We start from the raw sequence: 24,631 nt of genomic DNA, 5'->3' as shown, positions 1-24,631 counted from the left end.
TCTACCCTACTGGAAATCAGTAATACATAAATTAAAACTAACAGAAAGCACTTAACACCACTTTGGAAAACGTAACAAAAACTAGTAAAGCTAACTATTAGTAATGATTACTCTTGGAGAAACTAGTAGATGGGCCCAAGAAAACATACAAGGATACTCACTGGATTGCTATTTATAAGAGGAAAAAAGTGGAGATGACTCAATGATCTTTCTCTAAAGGAATGGAATAAATTGATTTACTCATGCAGTTGGATGAGCAATTAAAGACTAAGGGGTTTTTTCCTTCTTTTTTGTCAATATGGATGTACCAGTCTGAACCAAGAGAATATAAATACATGTATTTAAAAAAGATCTGTTATAAGGAGTTGGCTCACATAATTGTGGAGGCAGAGAAGTTCCCAGGATCTGAAGTCAGCAAGCTAGAGTACCAGTAGAGCTGACGATGGAGTCCCGGTCTGATTCTGAAGGCCAGTGTCTCAGCTCAGACAAGGCAAGTGGAGAGAGAATTCTCTTACTCTGCCTTTTTTTTTTTTTTTTAAAGATTTTATTAATTTATTTGTCAGAGAGAGAGAGGGAGAGAGAGAGAGCGAGCACAGGCAGAGGCAGAGGGAGAAGCACGCTCCCCGCCAAGCAAGGAGCCCGATGTGGGACTCGATCCCAGGACGCTGGGATCATGACCCGAGCCGAAGGCAGCTGCTTAACCAACTGAGCCACCCAGGCGTCCCTCTTACTCTGCCTTTTTTAATTCAAGCTGACAATGAATTGGTTGAGGCCGAACCACACTGGGGAGTGCAACCAGCTTTACTCAGTCTGTGGATTCAAATTTTTAAATCTCATTCAGAAACATCCAGACGCATGAGGAATTCTGTTTAACCAAGTCTCTGGGCCCTGAGTGGCCCAGTCCAGTCGCCACCTAAAATTAACCAGCACAATGGATAAATAAATGTCAAAAACATGTTGAGTGAAAAAGGCAAGTTTCAAAAGAAAATGTCCCATTTGATGAAATTAACATTCCTTTTTTTAACCCCAAATAATATTATGTATTTCTACAGTAAACGTTTGGAAACATACCAGAAGGATGGATAGTTTTTATCTTTGGGACGGGAGGATGTGGGTAAGATGAGTAATGGTATCATATTTTATTTTTGGTGCTTTTTACATTTGGAATAATTCATTTCAAATATTTTTTAATACAAAAAGTATATGGCATTTTCAGGGAACTAACCTGCTGGAGTTGGATCAAAGAGGCAGGAGGTGAGAATAAGATGGCTTGGGACTGTATAGTGAAGAACCCTGACTATCATTTTGAAGTTACATTTTAGATGGTAGATTATAGGAGCCCTCAAAGGTTTAAAGCAACAAATGAGTCTTTTAAAAAGTATTCATGGGGGGAAAAAAGTACTCAGGGGAGGGTGTCTTACTAGTTGGGACTAGACATTAGAGGTACAAGAAATGTCTTTATAAAAAAAAGGGACAGGGTGCCTGGGTGGCTCAGTCAGTTAAGCGTCTGCCTTCAGCTCAGATCATGATCTCAGGGTCCTGGGAATCAAGCCCCTTTTGGGCTCCCTGCTCCACGAGGAGTCTGCTTTTCCCTTTCCCTCAAACCCTCCCCCCTGCTCATGCTCTCTCTCAAATAAAATCTTAAAAAAAAAAAAAGGGACTGAATCGGCAACTGATAGTAAGGTTACAATCTGTTCCACCCTCACCTCAGCCATCTGTATATAGTTGTTTTTTCTTGTTCAGTAAAGATTCCTGCAGAGCAGGCCTCACCAACAGAGTTCAGTCACAAGCCCTAAGCCTATTGAAAAAAAAAAAAAAAAGGCAGATTTGGGAATCTTCTTTCACTCCAATGACTGCTCTGTGACAGACACCTAGGAAACAATACTAAGCTTTTGACAGCAACAGGGTTCTGCTGTCTGATACTAATTTATTTTAGGGAATTGGCTCCCAGTTACAGACCATCCCTTGTTATGGTTCTCAGTTGTCTGCCTGGCTACTTTCCTTCACTGCCCGCGCCCTACAAATGGTTCTGGGGCAGACTAGAATCTCGCCACCAAAGCTGCCTCTGACTAACACAGGGTGGGGAGAGCCCTGGTGTCCCAGGCCTTGCCAATTAGTACTTCTCTCCCGAGTCTTTGGTTCTGAACAACAGAAGGAACCAGAGAAGAGTCAATCAACATTCACTGCAGATCTTTATGTACCTCTAAACATACTGGAAATGGTCTGGAAAAATACACCGAACTGGTAACACCAGTAATTTTCGAGCAGGGAGATTGTGGTGAATAGAGGGAACGACAAGGGGTACTTTCAGTTATCTCTATTTTTAAATATTTTACATAGAAAATATATTCATGGGGCGCCTGGGTGGCTCAGTGGGTTAAGCCTCTGCCTTTGGTCATGATCTCAGGATCCTGGGATCGAGCCCTACATCAGGCTCTCTGCTCGGTGGGGAGTCTGCTTCCCCCTCTCTCTCTGCCTGCCTCTCTGCCTGCTTGTGATCTGTCAAATAAAGAAATAAAATCTTAAAAAATATATATATATGTATATATATACACATATATACACATATATATATACACACATATATATACATATATATACATATATATCTATATATATACATATATACACATCATTATACCTTAAGCTTAAGGTCAGGAGTAAATGAATATATATATATATTGTATATATATATATACACACATATATATATATATATATTCATTTACTCCTGACCTTAAGAAGCTTATAGACTAACTAGCATAAATGATACAAAAAAACTGTTTTTCCTTAAACAAAAAAGTGTGTATTTTTGATGTGTGGCAATAGGTCAATAATAATTAAAACTGAGGGATGGGTATAAGGGTCTTATTTCTATTCGCTCGGCTTTTGTATATATCTGAAACCCCCAAAATATTTTTTTAAAGATTTTATTTGTTTATTTGACAGAGAGAGAGATCACAAGTAGGCAGAGCAGCAGGCAGAAAGAGAGGAAGAGGGACGCCTGGGTGGCTCAGTTGGTTAAGCAGCTGCCTTCGGCTCAGGTCATGATCCCATCATCCTGGGATCGAGTCCCACATCGGGTCCCTTGCTCGGCAGGGAGCCTGCTTCTCCCTCTGCCTCCGTCTGCCAGTGCTCGCTCTCTCTCTCTCTCTCTCTGACAAATAAATAAATAAAATCTTTAAAAAAAAAAAAAAGAAAGAAAGAAAGAGAGGAAGAAGCAGGCTCCTTGCTGAGCAGAGAGCCTGATGCAGGGCTCAATCCCAGGACCCTGGAACCATGACCTGAGCTGAAGGCAGAGGCTTAATCCTCTGAGCCACCCAGGCGCCCTCCCCCCAAATATTTTTATTATACAAGATATATATGCTCATTGTAAAAAATGCAATTAATGAAGTACATGACATTTCCATTTGCCCCAATAACTATTAACACTTGGTATATAGCCTTCCAAAACCACTTATCAGATAACCACATGAATACAAATGTTCCTTTTATTTATTTATATTTTTTATTTATTTGAAAGAGTGTGAGCTGGGGGAGGGGGCAGGGCAAAGGGAAAGAATCTTAAGCAGACTTGTGCTGAGAGCAGAGCGCAATCTGGGGCTTGATCTCACAACCTTGAGATCATGACCTGAGCTGAAATCAAGAGTCAGATTTTTGTTTGTTTAGGGTTGTTGTTTTTTTTAAGATTTTACTTATTTATTTGATAGAGAGAGCACAAGCAGGGAGAGCCAGAGAAGGAGAGGGAGAAGTAGACTCCCCGCTGAGTAGGGAGCCTGATACGGGGCTCAACCCCAGGACCCTGGGATCATGACCTGAGCCAAAGGCAGTCGCTTAACCAACTGAGACACCCAGGAACCCCACAAATGTTCCCTTTAAAACAAAAACGAGTTGTATCTGAGTGGCTCGGTTAAATGGCCAACTCTTCATTTTGGCTTAGGTCATTATCTTGGGGTTCTGGGATCAAGCCCCAAGGGAGACTCCAGCTCAGTGAAGAGTCTTGCTTGCCCCTCCGCCCCTCCCCCTTTTTGTGGTCTCTCAAAATCTTTTAAAAATTTTAAAAATTAAAAAATAAAACAAAAATGAGATCATATTATACATATTCTGCTAGTTTTGACAGATTTAACATTCCACTTTATGGGTATACCATTATTCTTTAATTCTTTAACATATTTAAGATTCTTTATTTTTAAAATATTGCAAACAGGGGCACCTGGGTGGCTCAGAAAGTTTAGCAGTGGGCTCTTGGTTGTGGTTCAGGTCATGTCCTCGGGTTCCTGGGAGCAGCCTGTGTTGGGCTCTGCACTCAGCAGGGAGTCTGCTAGGGATTCTCTCCCTCCCTCGTCCTTTGCCCCTTCCCCCTGCTTGCTCTCCACTCTCAAAGAAATAGATCTTTTTCTTTTTAAGATTTTATTTATTTGTCAGAGAGAGAGAAAGCACAAGCAGGGGGAGTGGCAGGCAGAGAGAGAACCAGACTCCCCACTGAGCAAGGAGCCCCCTACATTACAGTCTTGATGCAGAATTCCTTCTTTGGGAACTCTCAAGTCTCTGTTCTTAAGGCCTTCAACTGATTGGATGAGCCCCATCCATAATATGGAGGACAATCTGCTTTATTGAAAGTCTGATTTAAATGTTGACTACATGGGGCACCTGGGTGACTCAGTGGGTTAAGCTTCTGCCTTCAGCTCAGGTCATGATCTCAGGGTCCTGGGATCGAGCCCCGTGTCAGGCTCTATACGCGGCAGGGAGCCTGCTTCCCCCTCTCTCTCTGCCTGCCTCTCTACCTACTTGTGATCTCTCGCTCTCTCTGTCAAATAAATAAATAAATAAATAAATAAATAAATAATGTTAACTACATCTAAAAAATACCTTCACAGCAACATCCAGACCGGTGTTTGACCAAACAACTGAGCACCATAGCCTGGCTAAGCTGACACAAAATTAACCATCACCTCAGCACCGTAGCAAAAGATGACCAAATCTGAATGAATTATTTCTAAACCACCTACTTTGTATAATGAGTATTTATAACTCTTGGTACTAATCTTAAATACAATGAATAATTGTTTAACATACTGACACACACAGTTTTTTAAAATCAGCATAAGGCTCTAATAGTAACATAAAGGAGAATTTTAAAACAATTTACAGTAACATGATTTCTGTGTGTAAATATGTGGACAGTTATACTAGCATTCGGGTGGTTGCCCTTCTGTACACCCACCATCAATTCAGTGGCTACAAATGCAGACGGTCACAACTGCATTATGTCACAGACTCAAATACCAAGAACAGACTTTGCCATCAAAGGCACGACTTTCTGAAATGGTATACAGAAGTTCTGAATAAGACAAATTACTGTAGTCTTCCCTCCATTTTATATAAGGTTGCATGCTGAGAGAAATCCGAGTACACTAAACCCGTACAAAAAGTACATTTGTGTTTATATGGAAAAGAGAGATTATAGGCTCAGCTAATTTTAAACTGTCTTTTCATTTATTTGAGTATTTATAGAGACATCGATAGTTGTGCGGGATTTGGGACTTGTGCAGAGACTATCCTGGGCACTGCAAAAAATCTAGCATCCTTGGCCTCCATCCACCAAATGCCAGAGATGCTTCCCAATCACTGTGACAATCAAAACATTTTCACCTGGGGGCGCGGGGTACTACTTCAGCTAAGAACAATAGTGGTGAACAGGAAGCCATCAAAAATATTTCTCCCCAAGTTTTTCTTTGAGCAACTGGGAAAAAAAAATGCAGGAAATCAAGGAATAATATATACTTCCATTATTTCCAACACCCAGAATTAACATCTCTAATATTCTGTCTTATCTCGAATCTTAGTTGTGAAAGAATTACAAAATTAGAGAACTGTGACATTGTGATAAAAGAAACAGGGGCAGGGGTGCCTGGGTGGCTCAGTGGGTTAAGCCTCTGCCTTCAGCTCAGGTCATGATCTCAGGGTCCTGGGACCGAGCCCCGCATCAGGCTCTCTGCTCAGCAGGGAGCCTGCTTCCCCCTCTCTCTCTGCCTGCCTCTCTGCCTACTTGTGATCTGTCAAATAAAAAAAAAATATTAAAAAAAAAAAAAGAAAAGAAAAGAAACACAGGGGCACAAGGCGGCTCAGTTGGTAGAGCATATGACTCTTGATCTTGGGGTTGTAAGTTAGAGCCCCATGTTGAGGGCAGAGTTTACTTTAAAAAAAAAAAAGCAATATATACATATATACATAAATATTTGGTTGTCTTCTCCAGTTATTGGCAGTTTCTAAGACCTCTGTAATCTCCAGAGTGATGTCTGTATGTTAATGAGCTGATTTGGTGGGCCCCTAGCAAGCCACAGGATGGAGGCTGATCACCATAGCAACAGAGCCAAGGCATAATTAGAGGACTGGAATTATCCGCCTCCCTCTCCCATTCCCCAGGCTGGGAATAGGGGCTGCAGATTGAGCTAACTAGTAGTGACCAATGATTTAATCAATTGGGTTTATGTAACAGGACCTCCAGAAAAACCCTCAACAATGGGGTTCAGAGAGCTTCTGGGTGGCGAACACACTAAGTTGTTAATAGGGTGGTATGCCTTTACCCTGCCTTAATCATCTCTTCTATTTGGCTGTTTCTGAGTGGTATCCTTTATAATAAACCAAGCAATAATAAAGTGTTTCTCTAGTTCAGCTTTCTGAGCCATTGTAACAAATTATCAAACCTAAGGAGGTCATGGGAACGGATTTATAGCCCAGTGAGGCAGAGGTGGATAACCTGGGGACCTACTACTTGTGACTGGCATCTTAAATAGGAGCCAGTCTTGTGAGACTAAGCCTTTAACCTGTGGAGTCTGTGCTGACTCCAGGTAGCTAAGGGCAGAACTGAATTGTAGGATACTCAGCTGCTGTCTGGAGAGGTGGGAGAATTGTTCTGTGTGGGAAAAATACATTTGATGTCAGAAGTCTTGTGACTAGAACAAACAGTTGTCATTTAAGTTCCCTACCTCTGCCCTACTTCACTTCACCTCACCCCCAATATAACTACTTTTGTGAGTTGTGTGTCCTTTCAATCTATTTTTTTGTACTTTTACAATTATATATGGAGATATATAGATATGTATGTCCATCTTCACAACATAGAGGACAGTTGTCCTGGGTTAGATACTCTATCACACTCAATTTCTCACATACATGCTGATCTGTTTGAGTTTATTGTACTATACCAAGAACCTATTCATCTACTCCTACACTAATGTCACTACATTTGGATTACACTAAGCGTCCTACTACGTCATGGTATCTGGTAGGCTAATGCATCTTATTTGTTCCTCTTCAAAACTGTCTTAGTTACTTGTGCTTTAAGAGATTTTTTAAAAGGAAAAGTGGTGTCTTCTACAGACACGTGCCCCAGTATGGGAGGGTGAAGAGTCCAAGAAACTCTAGTGGAAAAGAGAAGAGAAGGGGGTGTGGGGATGGGTACCCAAGATATTCTATTCAGAGAGAAAGCACAAATAGGGATGGAACAAGAAACAGCATGCAAGCATATATGCAGTTGATATTACCAGAACAAAAAGGATGATGTAGGGACATAAAATGGGTCAGGTCTTAAGGACCTCATACGCCATACTAAGGAGTCTGGACTTGACTCCACAGGTCAAAGATTCTCAACCTATACTCTATGGTTGAGCTTCAGAGGAGAGCAAAACAAGAGTGCCATAATCATGTTAGTTCCAAATAGAGGTCTCTGATAGCAATGAGGCAGATAAATCTGATGAGGTCAAGATTGAATCAAGACCTCTAAAAGTCTTCTGCAAAATTATAAGCAAGAAATGGTAAGGAATGAACTGATTAAGTGGATGTTTAAATGGTAAAAATTAAAAAGATAATGACTTGGGTAGGAGTAGGATATAGAAGTCTAATAAAACTCCCACTATTTCTGACTTGATGATAGCATCATTAACTAAAGTAGGAGGGAAAAAATAGGTCCTGGAGACAAGAAGGAATGTGGTTAGTCATGAACATAACAAGTCAGAGAGGCTTGTAGGATATTTAAGTAGATATGTCAAGCAACTGGATATAGCTGAAGCCCAAAAGGCCAATCTGGAAAATATAGATTTAAAAGTCAGCAGCAGGCATTAATAGCTGACATCTACTGAGTGCTTATCATATGCCAAGGAAATACTTAATTTGAATTATCTCATTTAATCTTTAACCTAATCTCTTAAATATTTTCATGTTAAAACCATTGAGTACCTGGGATAATGTCAGAAAAACATAAAGAACGAGAGCAATGGTCTAAGAACAAAACTTTGAAGCACATTAGTGTTTAAAGTGGGCAGAAATTCCCAAAGGAAATCAAAAGGAAAAGGAATAGTGGTCCCACCCTGTGGCCGAAGCAGAGCTTCAGTGCAGCGGCTGAACAGCTGGGGAAGGACTGCAATCATCAGTGGGTGTGACACAAGAGAGGCCAAGCTAACCAGGACTTTCAACACAATGGAGGAGGTGGAAGGAATTTCAAATCCGTGGAAGTAGCATCACGTAGACTTCTTAAATAACCTTGAGAAGTTTGTTTAGATAGGAGGTGGGGGGCCTTAAGCAAGTTTGTATACTGAGAAGAAAGAGGAGTATGAATTAAAGACAACCAATGGAGGAAGGCCTGGGATGGAAAAGGATAATGAGGGAGGAGGCAAAGATTGCAGTGGAGCTGTTTGAGGGCTCTGCTATGGGAAAATGCTGGACAGGAAATCAGTTTAGGTCAAGAAAGGGCTGACAGACTGGAAGAAAACAGAAGAAATCAAAAGACCTGAAGTCTGTAAGTTCTAGAGCAGGAAATGAGAATGTAAGAGAGCATCTTGAAATGGAAAGACGTTAAAGAAAAGGAGGGGGAAGGGGAGAGGCAGAGGAAGGAAGGGGGGAAAAAATCTGATACTACACTTTTTGGAAGTGCACAAGCGAGCTGGGAGAACGGCGACCCTATCTACTTTCCGTGTGAGAAAGCAGAGGCAGTGAATTCTTGGTTAACACATCAAGAGAGGATGGTGGTACAGGAAAGCTGGGTGTTTCTAATCACAGTAGAGGGCTTTCACATGAAAGGTTTAGGAGTGAAAGCATGAGCGGTAACAAATGTCCAACGGATTGTTATCTCTGACGATTACCAAGAATGATAATGAAGTCAACTAGCAAGCCTCAAGGCTCACAATGGAAGAGTGGCGAGAACAGCTGTCCTCTTAGTTGGGTTTTACCTTGAATGCACTGTGTTTTCTTTCAAATCCTCTGCACAACCCTGCAAAAAGACCTGCAGGTAGACTTCCTGTGCAGTGGCACAGGCAGAAATCAACCCTATGCTAATGCGACACCCACTGAGCCTGAGGAGCAGGACTGCATTACTACAGGCTGCCCAACAACCCTTCCCTTTGGGAACTATGCCTCCTCCACTCCCAGCAATTTTGATAAGGCTGTTACACAAGGGCCTCTGCCTTCCTTAACTGAGAGGCACACGTGTGGCCATGAGCTGGCCGGAGTACATTTACGTGGACACAGTAATTGGTCTAGGAACGGTCACTGACCAAGAAGAGCTATGGTCTTTAGTCTTTTCAGGGGATGTGTACAGATGCTGGAACAGTCTTTTGTCTGAGATCATGAGCTGACACAACTCCTAAAACTGCGTACCCCCACTTTACAGGGGCCAAGAGCTCAAAATATGGAAATCGAGTCTGTGACTAGAAAACTGGTAGTCAAGGCCCCACCTCGGCCTTCCGTACCCTATTTAAGTAAACAAAAATACCAAGACACAGACATGGCAAAATATTTAATGTCTGTATGTGTGCTTGATCCTCCCATCCCTGTCATGATTCCACCGCCTCCCTGAACCAGCAGTACCAGAGAAAACAGGGGCACTTTTTCTCAGCAGGATTTGAAAACATTTAAGGCCCTAGTTCTCTCGACTTGGAAAGGATTGCAGGCGAGATCATTCCACAGCATGCCTCAGGCCTCTCTGCTCGAGGAGGAAAACCCCCAGTTCTACAGGGCTCCTGAGGTCTTCTGTTCTTCCGCAGCCTGGCGCCGGGCGCTGCGCCGCTGGAAATAGCGGTAGGCTCGGGCACTGCAGAGGTAGCCCCCGTACACAGTGAGGAGCATCATGGAGGCAGAGAAGGTCTTGTAGCCAATGTCAGCTAGCTGCTTGGCAGTTGGCATGTTGTCCCCTACAAAGACAGACTGGATTTAGACCCAAGAGTAAGGCCTCATCTGCCCAGCCCCCTTCTCTGTGTAAGGCCACTCCCCACCTTTTGCACCCTGCTCAGTCTGTCTGTACTCTACTCTGAAGGGCCCCTCCACATACGCAGATACTGTTCAGGAACACTTAAGATTCAGAAAGACAGGAGCGCCTGGGCAGCTCAGTCGGTTAAACGTCTTTCAGCTTTCAGCTCAGGTCGTGATCCCAGGGTCCTGGGATCGAGTGCCGCATGGGGATCCCTGCTCAGGGCAGGGAGTCTGCTTCTCCCTCTCCCTCTGCCATTCCCCTCCGCTTGTGCTCTCTGGCTCTCTCTCTGTCAAATAAACAAACAAAATCTTAAAAAAAAAAAAAAAAAGATTCAGACAGAAAAAGTTTGCATACGAGATACAGACAGAGCTGGAAATAGGTGCATCTGAATGACATTACAGGTAAAACCTGGCCCTCTTTGTTTGTGGAGATAAAGGACTGGTATGAACCACCCAGAAATGTCCTTAACTGACATATGACTATAAGCACACATCAGTTTTTCTGGCTAGTAGGAAATTAATGGGGGTAGTCAGGGATTAAACATCAGCGGTGAACTACTCTCTCTGGGAGGATCAAATGGGAACCTTCTACAAGTAACCAATTTGTTTTCCCATGAAAACAGTCTTGTTCATGGTGGCTAAGTTCCCATGTTAGCCCTCAAGCATCTGTATAAGTCATAACATATCTGAAATAATGTCAACAGTACATTTTTATCAGTTATACTTAGCCTTCTATGGCATTAATTCTAAGTTCCAAACATAATACCAAAACTTACTGAGCCCCCAGCAAATTGTTTGCAAAGATAAATTACTTCTCATTTAACTGTTCCCTGGATATTCTGAACTTGGGAATAAGATAAAGTTTACCATGGGACTCTTGCAACCTGAACAAAATACTCTTCAATTTGGAACTATGAATGTGTTCTTAGCCTCCTCACTGTTGAGGGAATTGACTTAAAAGACTGAAATTAGTGAGAATAGGTTTCTTAAAAGTCAAGAATTCGAAGAAGAAAAGCTCAGGATTAGCTGGTTTAAGGGGTTGAGAGTAGGGTGAGACACTTAAGCGCTTCTCAGAGTGAGTCCTACTCGCTACACACTGCCTTTGAGGCAGTCCTTGAGAGTGGAACCCAAGTTGAGCTGAGGGACAGATTCCTTGAACTATAATCCCCAATGACTATATAAAGTGATAGTAAATGAGGTCAGAGGAAGAAAACCAAATGGCACAGATTGAGTAAGAGTTGTGTTTGGGTTATCTGAGGTTTGAAAGGACCCAAGCTCTAAGACCGTGAAGAAAACACACATACACAGAGCAGGACACTAAGGTGGTAAACACGCTCCCAGCAAAGAGACCTGCAACCTTCAGCATCTTCCTCACTTATTCCTTCTCCACCTATCCTCCACTGCCCTGGCTAGATGCTAACCAGATATAGGACCACTTCCTCAAGGGGCTGGAGGAAGGAGGCTGGAAGCATTCACCAGCTAACAAAATCAAAGGATGGTATACCTTGGCTAGGACAGTGACAGAAGACCTACTAGCAGATAAAATTTTGGGGTCTAGAACTTCACTTTCGTCTCTCTTCTAATCCAATGAGAGATTTCTATTTTCACATTAACCAAAACTCTCCACAGGCCCTGAACTAAGTAAGGCAGGGCAGTAGAAAAGGAGAGGACAGATGCAGCAGTTATTCTGGAAGTAGAACAAGATTTATTAACGGAATGGATTAGGACACAGCTGAAAGTATCTCCAAGGTAGCAAACCAGGAAACTGTGGATTGGGATACTGTTAATAGGAGTAAGAAACAGGTGTGTGTCACTGTGTGTATGGGGGTAGCAGTGGCAGTGAGTGGCAGAAAAGACGACCATGAGCTGGGTTTTGGACGTGTTAAAATTAAGACGCTCAATCCAACATTCATATGATGATGTCTCTCAGGCAGATGGATATGCACATCTGGACAGATGTTGGAAGAGAGGCTAGGCTACAGATACAAAAGGAGGTAACAAGTGACACCAAAGCAGAGGATAAGACTGGAGAGAGAAGCGAAGGGAAGGCTAATCTGAAGGAAAATAGTGAAAGAGAGCAGATGGGAAATTCCAGAAACATCTGGGGGGCTTTTTTATTCAATTACATCTCCCTTCCTGGTTGAAAATCACTGCCGTATCAAGTCACTGCCACTGATGGTGGTGTGCTATAACCTTCCCACCTGTTGAGCCCGAAGGAAAACTGGGTACCATTACTGCAAGTTAAGTTCCAAGAACACTGGTCAAGTGGGATCATTGGATGGGAACAGGTGACTAGATCACAGGTAAACATTCCTAAGGTAGAAGTCAACTTAGCGCACTAAACTGGAACAGGCATTAAGTAAATGCACACATTTTTTACTCTTTAAAGTAGGCTCCACACCCAAGGTGTGGCTCGAACTCAGCACCCAAGATCAAGAGTTGCATGCTCTACCGACTGAGCCTGCCAGGCACCCCAACAAAGCACAGATTCTAGCTCCAGCAGGCCCACAAACCCTACCACCGTCCCCCAAGTTCACGCACTTAGGTATTTTCCAGAGACAGAGAGAAATAGATTATTAGAAGGATAACCCCTTCACCTCATAGATAAGAATTCTTGTGGTTTTCTGGGAATAGAAGTGATAAGGCAGCAGCTTGAGAAGGCAACAAGATCAAGGAAATTCTAGTATGCCCTCCTTATTGATAAGGAAGATCTGAATATGCTTTAGAGAAGAAGCTGGTGGCTAAACCGAGGATAAAAGAAGAGGTGGGTTGGATGGAACAAGATCCAGGATGGCCTGGTAAAAGTGAAATTAGAACCCCTGGTAGAAGTATTTACCTTGGAAATGAAACTTTTGAGGTTAGCAGAACATTCTCATCTGAGCAACATCAATTTTCTTAAAAAAAAAAAAAAAAAGTGCTCAAAGCTGGGTCTGTTATGGAGTGACGAGGTTAAACTGGAGGTTTCAAAAAAACAGGAAAAACTGCAAATATAGTACAGAAAATTCCATAGGAGGGCAATCTGCAAAGTTCTGGCTCGGTTCCTTTTTTGCCTCCCCCCACAAACATGGGGGTACCTCGAGGCTTGGGGTTAACCTCTGGAAATCATTTTTTTTTTTTAAAGATTTTATTTATTTGAGACATAGAGACACAGAGAGAGCACAAACAGGGGGAGAGGCGGAGGAGAAGCAGACTCCCTGCTTCACAGGGAGCCCAACTGGGTACCCAATCCCAGGACCTGAAAATCATGACCTGGGCCAAAGGCAGATGCTCAGCCAACTGAGCCACTCAGGCGCCCCTGGAAATCACGTCCTCAAATGTGTTCCAACCACCTCCGCTTCGATATACTCATTTATCTGTCTACCTTTTTACTTCTGCTATGAAAGTCACAGAGGGAAAAAAGGCTTCTGTCTCAAAGTAGCTAATGTCTGATGGGGAAAAGCCACAGACCCCAAATCCAGTTATTTAACGTAAAAGATGAGCGGTGACCAGATGAGAAGCGAAGTGAGAGCTCAGACAAAAGGTGGAGGGTGGGGGGTGACTCAAGAAGTTAGCAGCAAGCTGGGGGCGGGGGGGTGGCTCCGTCCTTTAATAGGGTAGACAGGATGTACACCAGTAGGGAAGAGGGAGGGGAGAGCATTCCGGGAGCTGAACGCGGCAGCAACGGGTGCCCAGGAGAGCTGCACACCAAGGTGCAGCTGACTGTTAGGCAAGGGTCTGAGCTACTGAAGTCGGAGCATGGAGGGCCAAGACCCCGGGTGGGAGGAAAAGTCTGACAGGAACCTACGGCTGTCGGGGGTCTGTTGGGCTGGAAGCGGTGCTGGATGGCGGCTCGCGGTGCGCGGGGCAGGGAACGCGGTGATCTCAAGGCCACTGAAGGCCAGGGCATGGGACAATGCGTAAACCAAGGCCGGCCCAAAACGTGGCGCCTCAGCGGACGAGCAGCCCCTACGGGGCTCTCGCAACGGCGTACCTGGCTGCTGGGTGCTGCTGCTTCCTGGCGTCCAGCCGCGGTCTCGGCCAAGGCCGGCAGCGTCTGGCCGCCGCAGTCTGCCAATTTCCTAGCGCAGCCGGACGCAGCACGCCTGGCCATGTACGCGAGGGTAGCGGCCCGTTCCTGGGGGGCTATTAGTGCAGGAAGCCACCCGTTCTGCCTCCCACCCGTCCCACTTACCCTCTAAGACTCGGCTCCCAACGCGAGAGACGTCAGCACGCGCCCGAACCCACACAAATCCTCCCACAGAGAACGGAGCCCGCGCACGCCGCAGCCCCGCGCGTTGCCGCCTTTGCACTTCCGGGCCAGTCACCCTTACTACGCATCCTCAGACCAGTCTTCCTCTCGGAGAGGACCGTTGAATTCTGGGGGTTGTAGTCTTTCTGCATGGACAGCCGGTCTTTGGTGACTCCAGCTCCAGCCCCGGAACTTGTAGGATACACAATCACCATAGAAAAGACCGTCTATCTTTCCGACTCAGAGTCAGCCAATCCCCAGCCTGGGCTCGGTGACGCCTCCGGGAGCTGGGTGGATTCTCTCGGGGTCAGCCCTCGGGAGGTGGGCCGCGCGCCCCCTAGAGCCTGCACCCGCCCTCTTCCGCGTGGCCGGCTTCGGCCGAACTCAGGTAGGGACAGACCCACCCGGCACCGCGAGGCCTGGCACCACGAGGCTTGGCTGGCCAAGAAGGCGGCAAGTTTGGTCACGGCCCCGGAGTGGGTACGAGGGACGCATCTGTAGCGCTTCTGGACCGTATTGTGAACTCCCCGCTTGCAGGGACCCGCCGGGATTAGGGGACCCCTTGCGGGGAGAGGAACTGTGTGGGCACCCCTGCCAGGGGCCGGGAGTGGCTGGGATTATCGAGGAGACATGTCCTTCTTGTCTTCATTTTTCCCTGTGACATGAATGGAAACATAACACGCAGCGATACACCACGGCACTCGCGCTGCCCCCACGCACTTAAGTGCCCTTCCCCAACTCCCTTCTGGAAAAACCACGATTTATTGAGTAGACAAGTAGTAGGCTTGATGGGAAGACCTTAGATTGTTAACTGTGGAGTGAACAAAAGTAGGCAAAGATACGGGACTCTAACAAGGTTACAGCAGGAGCCGAAAGAAAAGAGCTGTCTCTCGGCCCTCACTTTGACCTTCTTGGGGAGGCAGCTCTGGATTCAGTCAGAGCCCCAACCTGGGCCCAGCCAAATCTGGGGTGGCTGTGGCCTTCGCTCTCGCAGCCTGATTCAGGCAGCTCTGCCCTTCACTGGTAAGACCTTGAATCCTCAAGGGCTAGGGCTGAGGAGGGGAGCCTGCCTCCCTGATCTGGCAGGGAGTAAGAAATGGTTAACATAATGCTGGCCAGAGCCACAGTGTGCCAGGTGCTGCCCCATAGGAAGCTGAGATCTGCTGAACATGGCTGGAGCCTGGCAGGCCCATAGGGCCTATTTGTAGCCAGGGGCCCAGGCTGCTGACCTGTGACATTCCCTGGCTGCCAACCCATCCTGGAACAAGGCCAGTTCAAAGCATATTCCCTCCTCCCCTTCCTGTTCTTCCCTCACCACCATGGGTAGGGTGGTTTTAATTTTTTCCTCCTTGAGTTTCCCAGCTCCTGAGGTGCTGATGGAGTCAGTACCTCATGAGAAAGCCTTCAGGTGACAACAGAGAGCTGGCCCTGCTTACCCCTCCTTGCTCACAATCCCTGAGCAGGCTTTGGGCCACTCTCTGGCCCCTGGCCCCTGATGCAGGTGCTAGTTAGCTGCCCTGGCTGCTCTGGGAGCAGCTGAGAAATAGGCACAGGTTCTGGGAGGAAGAAAGGGCTGAAGGGAGGGATGTCCTTGAGAAGAAGCAGGAGGGACCCAACTGACACCTCCCCCAACTAGAGCTTCAGAGAAGGGAGGTGGGGCAAATACAAAGGTCACAGGGAAGCAAAGTGATCTGAGCCTGCTCTGAAAAGGTGTTGCTGTCAGCAGATTAGGTTCCTGCTCTGCCGAGGGTGCTGGCCTGGAGGGCGAGAGTCGTCTTGGAAAGGTCATGCATGGTGGGGAGGAGCTGGCAAGAACTAGGAAGTCCCTGGGGAGAATGACAAGCCCTAGGGCCAGAGACGCCAGCATGGCAGCAACTCTGGTGCCAGGGCAGCCTTGGGGTTGGGTGGGGGAGGGATGGGGAGGAATGACCAGAGGTTTCTGAGGACGCAGATGTTGCTAGGAGAAGCTAGGAGGGGGCAGAGAGCTTTGTATTTTGTTAACAAACACTGAGATCCATTGATGCTGTGTGGGGCCCGGCAGAGGTCAGAGCAAGGGGGTCCCTGAGGCCTGTGTCAGCTCAAAAGCCCAGACCCTTCCTTGGCAGCCCTTGCCTCATTCCTCTTGTGTCTGAGGTACTTCTTTAGCCACTTAACTGGGCTTGGGGCCGGGACTCCTGGTGTGTGTGCGGCAGTAGTGGGTAGCCCTTGCCTCCCTCTCCCTTCATCCTCTCCCCAACACACACACACACAAAAGCAGGCAGCACTGGGGCTGGAGTCTCCCCCTCCCAGAAGACAAGGAGAAAGCCCCACATCTGGAGAGGGACAAGGCAACTCCATTTCTGGTGAGAGGTGGTGGCAAGAGACTGTAGGCTGCTTGATGGTTCAGGATCCCCAGGTAGATAGTTGGGCCCCACATCCTCCTGTCCTCCAGAAGAGGCTGCTCCATGGAGCGTCCCAGAAATCCTGGTGGCCAGGTACCCCAAGCTGTTGACTGTCTCCATTGGGGCAAAGAAGGTGCCTGGCCTGGGCCCCAGCTCTGCTCACAAATGTTCTGGATGATTCTGCAAGCAATGGATGAATTCACCCACTGGCTGCCTCTCATAGCATATTCTGTACACAGCCATGAACAGAGGAAACCTAGAATAGGGAAGGAAAGACCCAGCTCAGCCTTCTGGCATACCCCTACCCCACCTACCCCCACCCACTCCCCATCCACCTCCTAACCCTCCACTCCTCTACTCTCCCACCTTTGAGCTCAGGCAGACTCTGGCTCTCAATTTCCAACTGCTGAGAATTCAAACTTCCTAGTCTTGGGTTTAGGGTAGGTTTTTGATTGCCCCGTTCCCTACCATATGGAACTTGCCTGTATGATTCCGTGGCATGAATTATTTGTTCTAGTTGGGCAAGCCACTTAACCTCTCTACTAAGCCTCAGTATCATCAACTGTAAAATGGGATCCATATAACAGAGTAGTGAAGAAGGGATTATGTATTAATGTGAAGGAACTCAATAAATGTGTTTCCTTCCTCCCATCCTCTTGCACAGGCTGCTTGCTTTATCTGGAGGCATGCCCCTGACCAGCCGTGAGCTGATCTTCTGAACCTGATTCATATTCTCTTATTCTAGGATTCTTTCTCAGACCAACGGAGCTCTGCTCTGATCAGCCCATCACCCCACTGTCTTTGTGCTCCCTGAAAAGGAGCATCTTGACTCAGAGACTGTCCTCCTCACACCTCAGCACCCAGGACAGGATTCAGGGTACAGAAGGGTTGGCCTCCAGGGGCCAAGGGACAGAGAGGGGCTGAGGGACAGAGAGGTGGGGCAGTCAGTTGAGTTTATACCTGCTGCCCCAGAACCCAGTCCCCATAGCAGAGGACAGGAGGAAAGGGCAGGAAGTGAGGCTACATGGAGGGGTCCAAGCAATGTGGTTAAAGAACACCAGCCTGGAGGCAGTTCAAAGCCTATGAACTAGCTAGGGGACAGTGAACAGACCAGACTCTCTCCAAGCTCTAGTCTCTTTGTAAACCTAAGTTTCCCTCTCCACCCGCTGCACAGATGGAGGAGGGGTCAGGAAGATGAACGTAAGAGCACTTCTGGCTGTGGTCCCCTTCCCCAGTAGGACTGGGGCAGACACCTACTTGTCCACCAGGCCCTTGCGCTGGAGGATGCTGTGTAGCTCCCGGGCTGTCGGGGGCCCCTGAAGCTTCTGCCCATTCAGCATCTCCTTCTCCAGCTGCTCAATGGACTGTGAAGAAAATAGGACGGGTAGATGGAAATGGGAGAGGAGGGTTGTGCGTGCAAGGTGGAGAGTCTGGGGCTCAGATGGGAGGTAAGGTCTTGGAGGAAAGAAAGGTTCGGAATATTCACAACAGTCTTAATGTTTGTGCTCGAGAGATGCCTCAAGCTAAACCCCTCCACTTTGAACCCGTCAGGCCGCCCTCCATTCCCCATTCTCCCAGGGTCCCACCTTTCCTGTGCGGGCGAAGGCTTCTGCCACCTTTCGGTTCCGCCCTCCGTAGCAGGTAGTGATGAGGTCAGCAATACCGCAGCTCTCCAAGAAAGTGGCACAGGACACAGGGCCACTGCAGAAGAGCTTGGCAAAGGCGATCATCTCCATGAGCCCCAGTCGGATCACCGCAGCCTTGGTGTTGTCGCCAAAGCCCAGCCCATCACAGAAGCCAGCACCCACGGCCACTACATTCTTTGGAGAGTGGAGGTCACAGGTGAGAAAGGATCCCTCCTGGCAGGCCCCTGGGCACCTGCCTCATGCTCCTTCCATCAGCCAGGACATGCCACTGAATAAGTGAAGTATAGTGTGCCTGGGCTCCCCAGCTGTTTCCACCTCTTGATTTTCCCACTTCCTGTAACCCTGGCCCCGTGCTTCCTGCCTCCCCAATGCTGCCCCGTACCCCAAGCCTTGAGAACTTGAGCTGAAAACCAGTCTCCTTTCCAGCTGACCCTCCCTATGGAACTATTCTGTTCCATATCACTGATGTCTTCAGCTCTATCCAAGATCCAGAGTTCTGGCCATCAGTCTGCCTGGGTGTCCTGGATGTCTTATCTCCCATGAGCCGGGGTCCTTCCCCAGGACATCTCCTCTTCCCCCTGGACCACCCACTGGAGGCAGGGATAGGGATGCCCCCCCAAGGAGCTACAGGAAGAAAGGAAGGAGGCAGCCCAATGTTTGATGGTGAATAACTGGCAGGCCGGAATGACCCTGACCTTGCTGCTACAGTTCTTCCTGTGTTGGGGGGACTTGGTGGGGAAGAGGAGCAATTGCCCAAGAGTGAGAGCCTGGAGTCCCAGCAACGTTATAGAGCTAAGCCAGGCCCTCCTTCGGGGCCTTCTCTCCACCCCATAGCTGCCTCTGCGCCCCTCTCACCTTTAACGCCCCACAGATCTCTACCGTATCCACCTCCTGCACTACTGTGATGCGGAAATTCGGAGTCTGCATCAACATTTTCAGAAGCTGTCCTTGGGTCTGGTCCTTGCAGCCTAAAGTGGGAAGGGGGCAAGGCTTTCAAAGGGGATTCTTGACTCTTCCCACGCCTGCCCTAAGCAGGACCTGCAACCCTTTCCCTGGGGATGTCCCAGTCCTCCCTCACCTCTGATGCTTGGGTCTCCTTCCTTTGCCTGATTTATGGGGAGAAGATGACTCAATGGGGGTGAGGGGAGTACAGAGAGGGGGCGTAACAGGCTGTGCTGTGAATGTAGGTGATGATAGGGCTCTTACCGATGGTTGTCTCACAGAACTTCTCATCAGCCACCTCGCTGGCAATGTTGGCCCCCATCAGCACGCTCATGGGGATGCCAAGGTGCTCCCCAATCACTTCAGAGATGAGCTTCAGCCCTTGAGGGCCCTCGTCTACCCCCTGGGCACAGGATGGAGCTCAGGCCAGGTGCCCTTTATTCCCAACTGAGGGCTTCCCACCCAGAAATCCTGCCCCTTCCAAATCCACTGTCCATCAGTGTCCCTCCCCAAAAGTCCTGTCCCATTCCAACCCAGCCAAAGCTTGCTCTGAGGACAGTAGATCACACATGGAAATGAATCCATTCGAAAATTCCCCTTCTAGACACCTTCAATCAACCTGCCTCTCCAAGGCAATGTATCCCCTCCACATCCTTAAATAAACCCCCCCACCAAGTACCTCAAACCAGCTTCCATCCCAGACATTGCTCCAAATCAGCTTCCCTTTCACATTCCTCCAACCGGCCCACTTCTCATACCCCCAGACATCCCATGTATGCCTCCTAAACTCCTCAAGACATCAGTCTCCAAACCGATCTCTTAACTACTCCCCAACCAGCCTCCCCTTCCCAGAGGCCCCCAGCACCCATTTCTCAGCCTCCCCAAAACTACTCCTCCCCTCTCCAAAAAACTCTTGGCCATCTTCTGCCATTTTCTTTTCTCCTCTCTTCCCCCACCCTGACCCCACAACAGTTAGCTGCACCCCTCCAACCGCAGGAGGTTGTTCCGGCACCTTAATAAGAGATACACCAATGGCATTTGCCTTGAGGTGGCCCTTGAGCTGACCACAAATCTTGCCGATGAACTGATGAGGCACCACGAAGATGAGGATGTCAGCATCTGCTGCAGCCTGGACCACATCTGGGACAGCCACCTGTGGGGGTGACCAGTGCTCATGGGCCTCACAGACTTCTAGGCCCTGTGGAAGCCCATTCAGGAGATCTAGGAGCTAAAGAGTGAGGCTGGTGGGGGAAAGGAAGGGCAGTTGGGGGATTGAATCTGGAAGGGCTGAACCTGGAGGAATGAAACACCGTCTTCCCTCCCCCTCACCATCATTCCCTTTCGCTCCAGCTGCCCAGGGCTCTTGAGGACTCCTGGGAACCTCCACTCAGTACTCTTCTAGCCCTTGGCTGTGAGACAGCGAGGGAGGCCACAGGAGGCCTAGGCTTGGCAGGAGGAAGAGGCCAAGTAAGATTTCATCACCCTGCTTCTTAGGGCCCCCAAGTGGGAAGGGAGAGCCCTCCCTGTCTTTCCTGCTCTCCCTCTCCAGGTTGGGAGCAAGACACATGGGTTTGACCAGGGACCTTAAGTCCAAGGAACAGCCTCCAAGTCAGCTAATAGCCCGGTGAATAAGTAACAGGACTAGAGCCTGAGGCAGCCGCTACCCAGACCCCCAGTCTTTGATTGCCATGGAAACCAACTTCCTGTCCTCTCCCCCTTCCTTTACTGCCTGGGAGCCCATAAGTATATGGGGGTGGGGAGGTGGGTTCAAGTTCTCAGTTCCAGAAAGTCCTGGGAGAGCTCCTTGGGGGCTGTGCGTAGGGGTGCCCTGTGCCGAGAGCAGCTGGCCCAAGATGCTTCCCAAGTCCATGGAGCTGCTGAAATGGCCCCTCTCAGCAGGAAGCACTGCTCCACTTCCCTGTCCCTTCCTTGCAGGGTTTTGGGGCTTACCACGTTGGGAGGCAGCTTGTGCCCTGGCAGGTACTTGACATTCTCATGCTGCGTGTTGATGATCTCTGTCAGCTTTCTCCCCCCGATGTCTTCCTCAAACACCCACATGGTCACCCGTGGGTCAAAGTGTGACAGCTGGGCTGCATTGCCTCCCACAATCTTGGCAATAACTGAGCCCCTGGTGGGAGGGGGAGGACAGAAGGTGGAAGAGTCGGGGCATGAGGGAGGAGCAGTGACAGAGGAGGAGGCACAGGGTGGCAGTGAGGGGATAGCACAGCAGCCCCCCAGATCATTTACTTGCCATTTCCTTGTGACACCCCCCCTGCCCCCGCCAGCACCAGGAAAGTGTGTTCCTGGCAGTAGAAAGGAGACTCAGTCTACCCTATACTTCACAGCCTGAGAAGGGGACCAGCCTTCTGATCTCCCCAATCCCCGACCCCAAGCAGCTTTTCAGGCAGGGAGCACTCTGGAAGCTCCCTTCCTGTAGCAAACAGGTGCAGCTGCCCGGGCGGGCAAGGACCCGAGGGGTTTGGGCACCATCTGCTCTGTGGGGGTAGGCACGGAAGATAGCAAGGCTGGAACAGAAATTGGAGGGCACTTCCTACCCACCGGCTGCCTCCTGCTTCTCCCCTAGCCCCGTGTTCTTGGGGGAACCTCCTCCGCCAAGTACTGCTTGACAGAGACACTTACCAGTTGCCGGAGCCTACAATGCAGACTTTCTTGCCAGCCATGGTGCCACTTCTCTAACTGATTCAGCTCAGTGCTCTGCTCCCCAGCTCCTCTGCCGACTAGAAGCATATAACTCCGCCACACGTGGGTGCAGCCAAGTCCCGCCTTCCAGGGGCGGGTGGGGAGGCGGGCGCCTGGGGAGACAGGGACTCTGGCAAAGCCAGGGAAAGAGAAAAGGGTAGAGACAGGTGGGGAACAGGAATGGGGCAGAGTCCAGGCCCCTCTTCCTTTTAGGTTTGCCAGTGGATGGTGCTAGTGAGTTTCTTCCTTTGGCCCCAGTCCTCCCTCCCTGTAATGGTCTCATTTTGAGGTCTGCCAAGAAACAGCCCAGATGAGGAGCAAGTGACTGCCCCCCTCCTTGTTCCCTTCTGTCCCCCAGCACTGGAATAAATTGTATTCAATCCTAGTAGTAGATACAGGAATGCTTTCTTTTCCAAGGTAGCAGTCACCCCACATAGCCTCCTAGGAGTCCAAGATCTCTACAGGTTTGTCCCCTAGCAGTGACAGAGACTACCTGTCACTGGCCCCACACTAGCTCTGCTGCAGGGCTGTGAGTGAGGGGGCCCTGTGTGGGCTCACTTTTAAAGATCAGACAAAATAGAGGTAAGGGCCTGCTTTGGGGGCATCTGAGCCCAAGGATAAGAGACCCCAGGAGCCCCGAGGGACAAGGTAATCTCAGGCACTCACCCTTGGGCCTCTCTCCTCACCTCAAAGGATCCTCACCTGAAAGTCTTCCAGGAAGAAAGAGTGGGAAAGGTCAGTTAGAAGCTCTGATGCCAAGTGGCCTACAATTTCCTTGCAGACTCCGGGCTTGGAGAAGAGGGCAGGAGAGAAAGGACTGCGGCTAAAGCATTCACTGTCCTCAAGAGGCTTTGAGCTCCCTTCAATTCATTCTTGGGTTTCCCAGCTACCACACTAGGGCCTCCCTCAAGTCAGTGGCTAGTTTGCAAGAAGCCAGAAAGGGGTAGGGGGGCAGGACCTGGGGCAGCCGTAACTTCTGTGGAGCTTTGTGTTCTCAGATCCTGTAACAGAGTAAGTGGGGTGTGTGATTTGGGACATGGGAAGAGGTTGGAAAGAACACACGGAGCAGTCCAGGACGCTATTATCACCCGCAGCCATCTGTTTGACAAAGAGAAGCAGCTCTGGTTTCTAGGCTGATCTGGAGTGGGGCAAATGCCCCTAACACGTCTGCTGTCTGTGCACCTTGGCCTAGAGGGCAGATACCACTGTCTGCTCACGTGCTGACCTCCTGGCTTGGCAGACTGCTGAGTGGGTGTTTCCATCCCTCGGGGCCCCTGCTGGCTGGCAACAGCAATGAGCACTAGGCCAGAGAGGAGTCTGTGTGCAACCACTGAGTCAGGGTAAGTGGGCCCAAGGGCAAGACTGTGGAGAAAAAAGGTTGTTCTAAGTTCCAGGGACCGCCCAGGAAGGGCCCACCATATTCCCCTCCCATGGCCATGGAGTTTCTATCATAGGGGAGCATACATGAAGTTGGTAGTTGATGGTTTCCCTTAGCAGTAAAATTGCACCTGCCACAAAGCCAGCCTCCCACGGATTGCTCCATTATTGCACTGGTGCTGAGACAAAGGAACCGGTGCCAAGTGCCAGCTGGGAACACTGATTATGGGTGATGGAAGAGAAAGAATGCTTCTGTCCCTGGCGCATATGGTAGGAACCCCGGAGAATGGATGTTTATGCATAAAATAACCCCTTGTTTTTTGCCTAAATTCTCCTATCTCTCATTTTGCCCTTAAAATCATTTTCAGTAGTATGGAGACCCAGAATTTGTGCATTTATATAGGAATGAAGAGTGTGCAGTCTCAGAATTGGCTCATCACAGAAGTTATCTGTACTACTGGAGTTCTTTTCCCAAGAGTGAACTGTAGATTATTTGCTTGAAATTAATAATGGCTCATCAGCCATTCATTACACATGTAATTAGCCTGGGTAAAAACAGATGCCATTTCAACGTCCTTGACATCAATTTTTTCCACTCCCAAGTTATCACCCCCACACATTCTTTTTCCCTACTCAAGTCCCAACCCCCAAGTTCCAAATCGGGAACAAGTTGTAACCTGGGTGGGTTTGATTGCATGCAAGGCAGTACGTACATGGGTGTTCCCATCCATGAAGGCAAAGGTTAATTTTTTTTTTTTTTTTAAGATTTTATTTATTTACTGGACAGAGATCACAAGTAGGCAGAGAGGCAGGCAGAGACAGAGGAGGAAGCAGGCTCCCTGCTGAGCAGAGAGCCCGATGCGGGGCTCGATCCCAGGACCCTGGGATCATGACCTGAGCTGAAGGCAGAGGCTTCAACCCACTGAGCCACCCAGGCGCCCCGGTTAATTTTTTTTTTACTACAAGTTTGGTATGTGGTTGCTCTCATCCTACATTCTAAACCCCTTCTTGGGTAGAATCAAGCTAGATAACAGCACCAAGGAGACAAGTATGAGCCACCAGGTGAGAAGTGAGCACATTATGATGGAACTGCAAAATTTCATGCTTCTGCT

General features: G+C 48.3%; 2 protein-coding genes across 4 annotated transcripts; both read right to left on the bottom strand.

Annotated features, from left to right (window-relative positions):
* Window positions 1–9,778: 9,778 nt before the first annotated feature.
* Window positions 9,779–14,548, bottom strand: COX14 (cytochrome c oxidase assembly factor COX14). Of its 2 annotated transcripts, none has more exons than XM_080811105.1 (2): window positions 14,417–14,548; window positions 9,779–10,187 (listed from the first exon to the last, which is right to left on the bottom strand). In XM_080811105.1, exon 2 carries the CDS (start codon window positions 10,177–10,179, stop codon window positions 10,006–10,008), a length of 174 nt encoding a protein of 57 aa, XP_080667231.1. In that variant the 5' UTR covers window positions 10,180–10,187; window positions 14,417–14,548; the 3' UTR covers window positions 9,779–10,005. The 2 variants fall into 2 exon arrangements, with proteins under 2 accessions (XP_080667231.1, XP_080667232.1); XM_080811106.1 differs by lacking the exon at window positions 14,417–14,548 and adding an exon at window positions 14,216–14,350.
* Window positions 14,549–15,216: 668 nt separating this feature from the next.
* GPD1 (glycerol-3-phosphate dehydrogenase 1) lies at window positions 15,217–22,852 on the bottom strand. Of its 2 annotated transcripts, XM_080811104.1 has the most exons (9): window positions 22,809–22,852; window positions 22,083–22,272; window positions 21,393–21,570; window positions 20,455–20,595; window positions 19,707–19,845; window positions 19,356–19,468; window positions 18,441–18,674; window positions 18,112–18,218; window positions 15,217–17,110 (listed from the first exon to the last, which is right to left on the bottom strand). In XM_080811104.1, the coding sequence occupies exons 2-9, from the start codon at window positions 22,121–22,123 to the stop codon at window positions 17,014–17,016; spliced, it is 1,050 nt and encodes a 349-aa protein (XP_080667230.1). In that variant the 5' UTR covers window positions 22,124–22,272; window positions 22,809–22,852; the 3' UTR covers window positions 15,217–17,013. The 2 variants fall into 2 exon arrangements, with proteins under 2 accessions (XP_080667230.1, XP_080667229.1); XM_080811103.1 differs by lacking the exon at window positions 22,809–22,852 and having other exon boundaries at window positions 22,083–22,369.
* Window positions 22,853–24,631: the final 1,779 nt, after the last annotated feature.

Source organism: Martes martes (genome assembly GCF_963455335.1).
Source record: "Martes martes genome assembly, chromosome: 8".
Classification (NCBI taxonomy): domain Eukaryota; kingdom Metazoa; phylum Chordata; class Mammalia; order Carnivora; family Mustelidae; genus Martes; species Martes martes.
The sequence above is the reverse complement of the archived record's forward strand: the minus strand, read 5'-3'. Positions and strand labels throughout refer to the sequence as shown.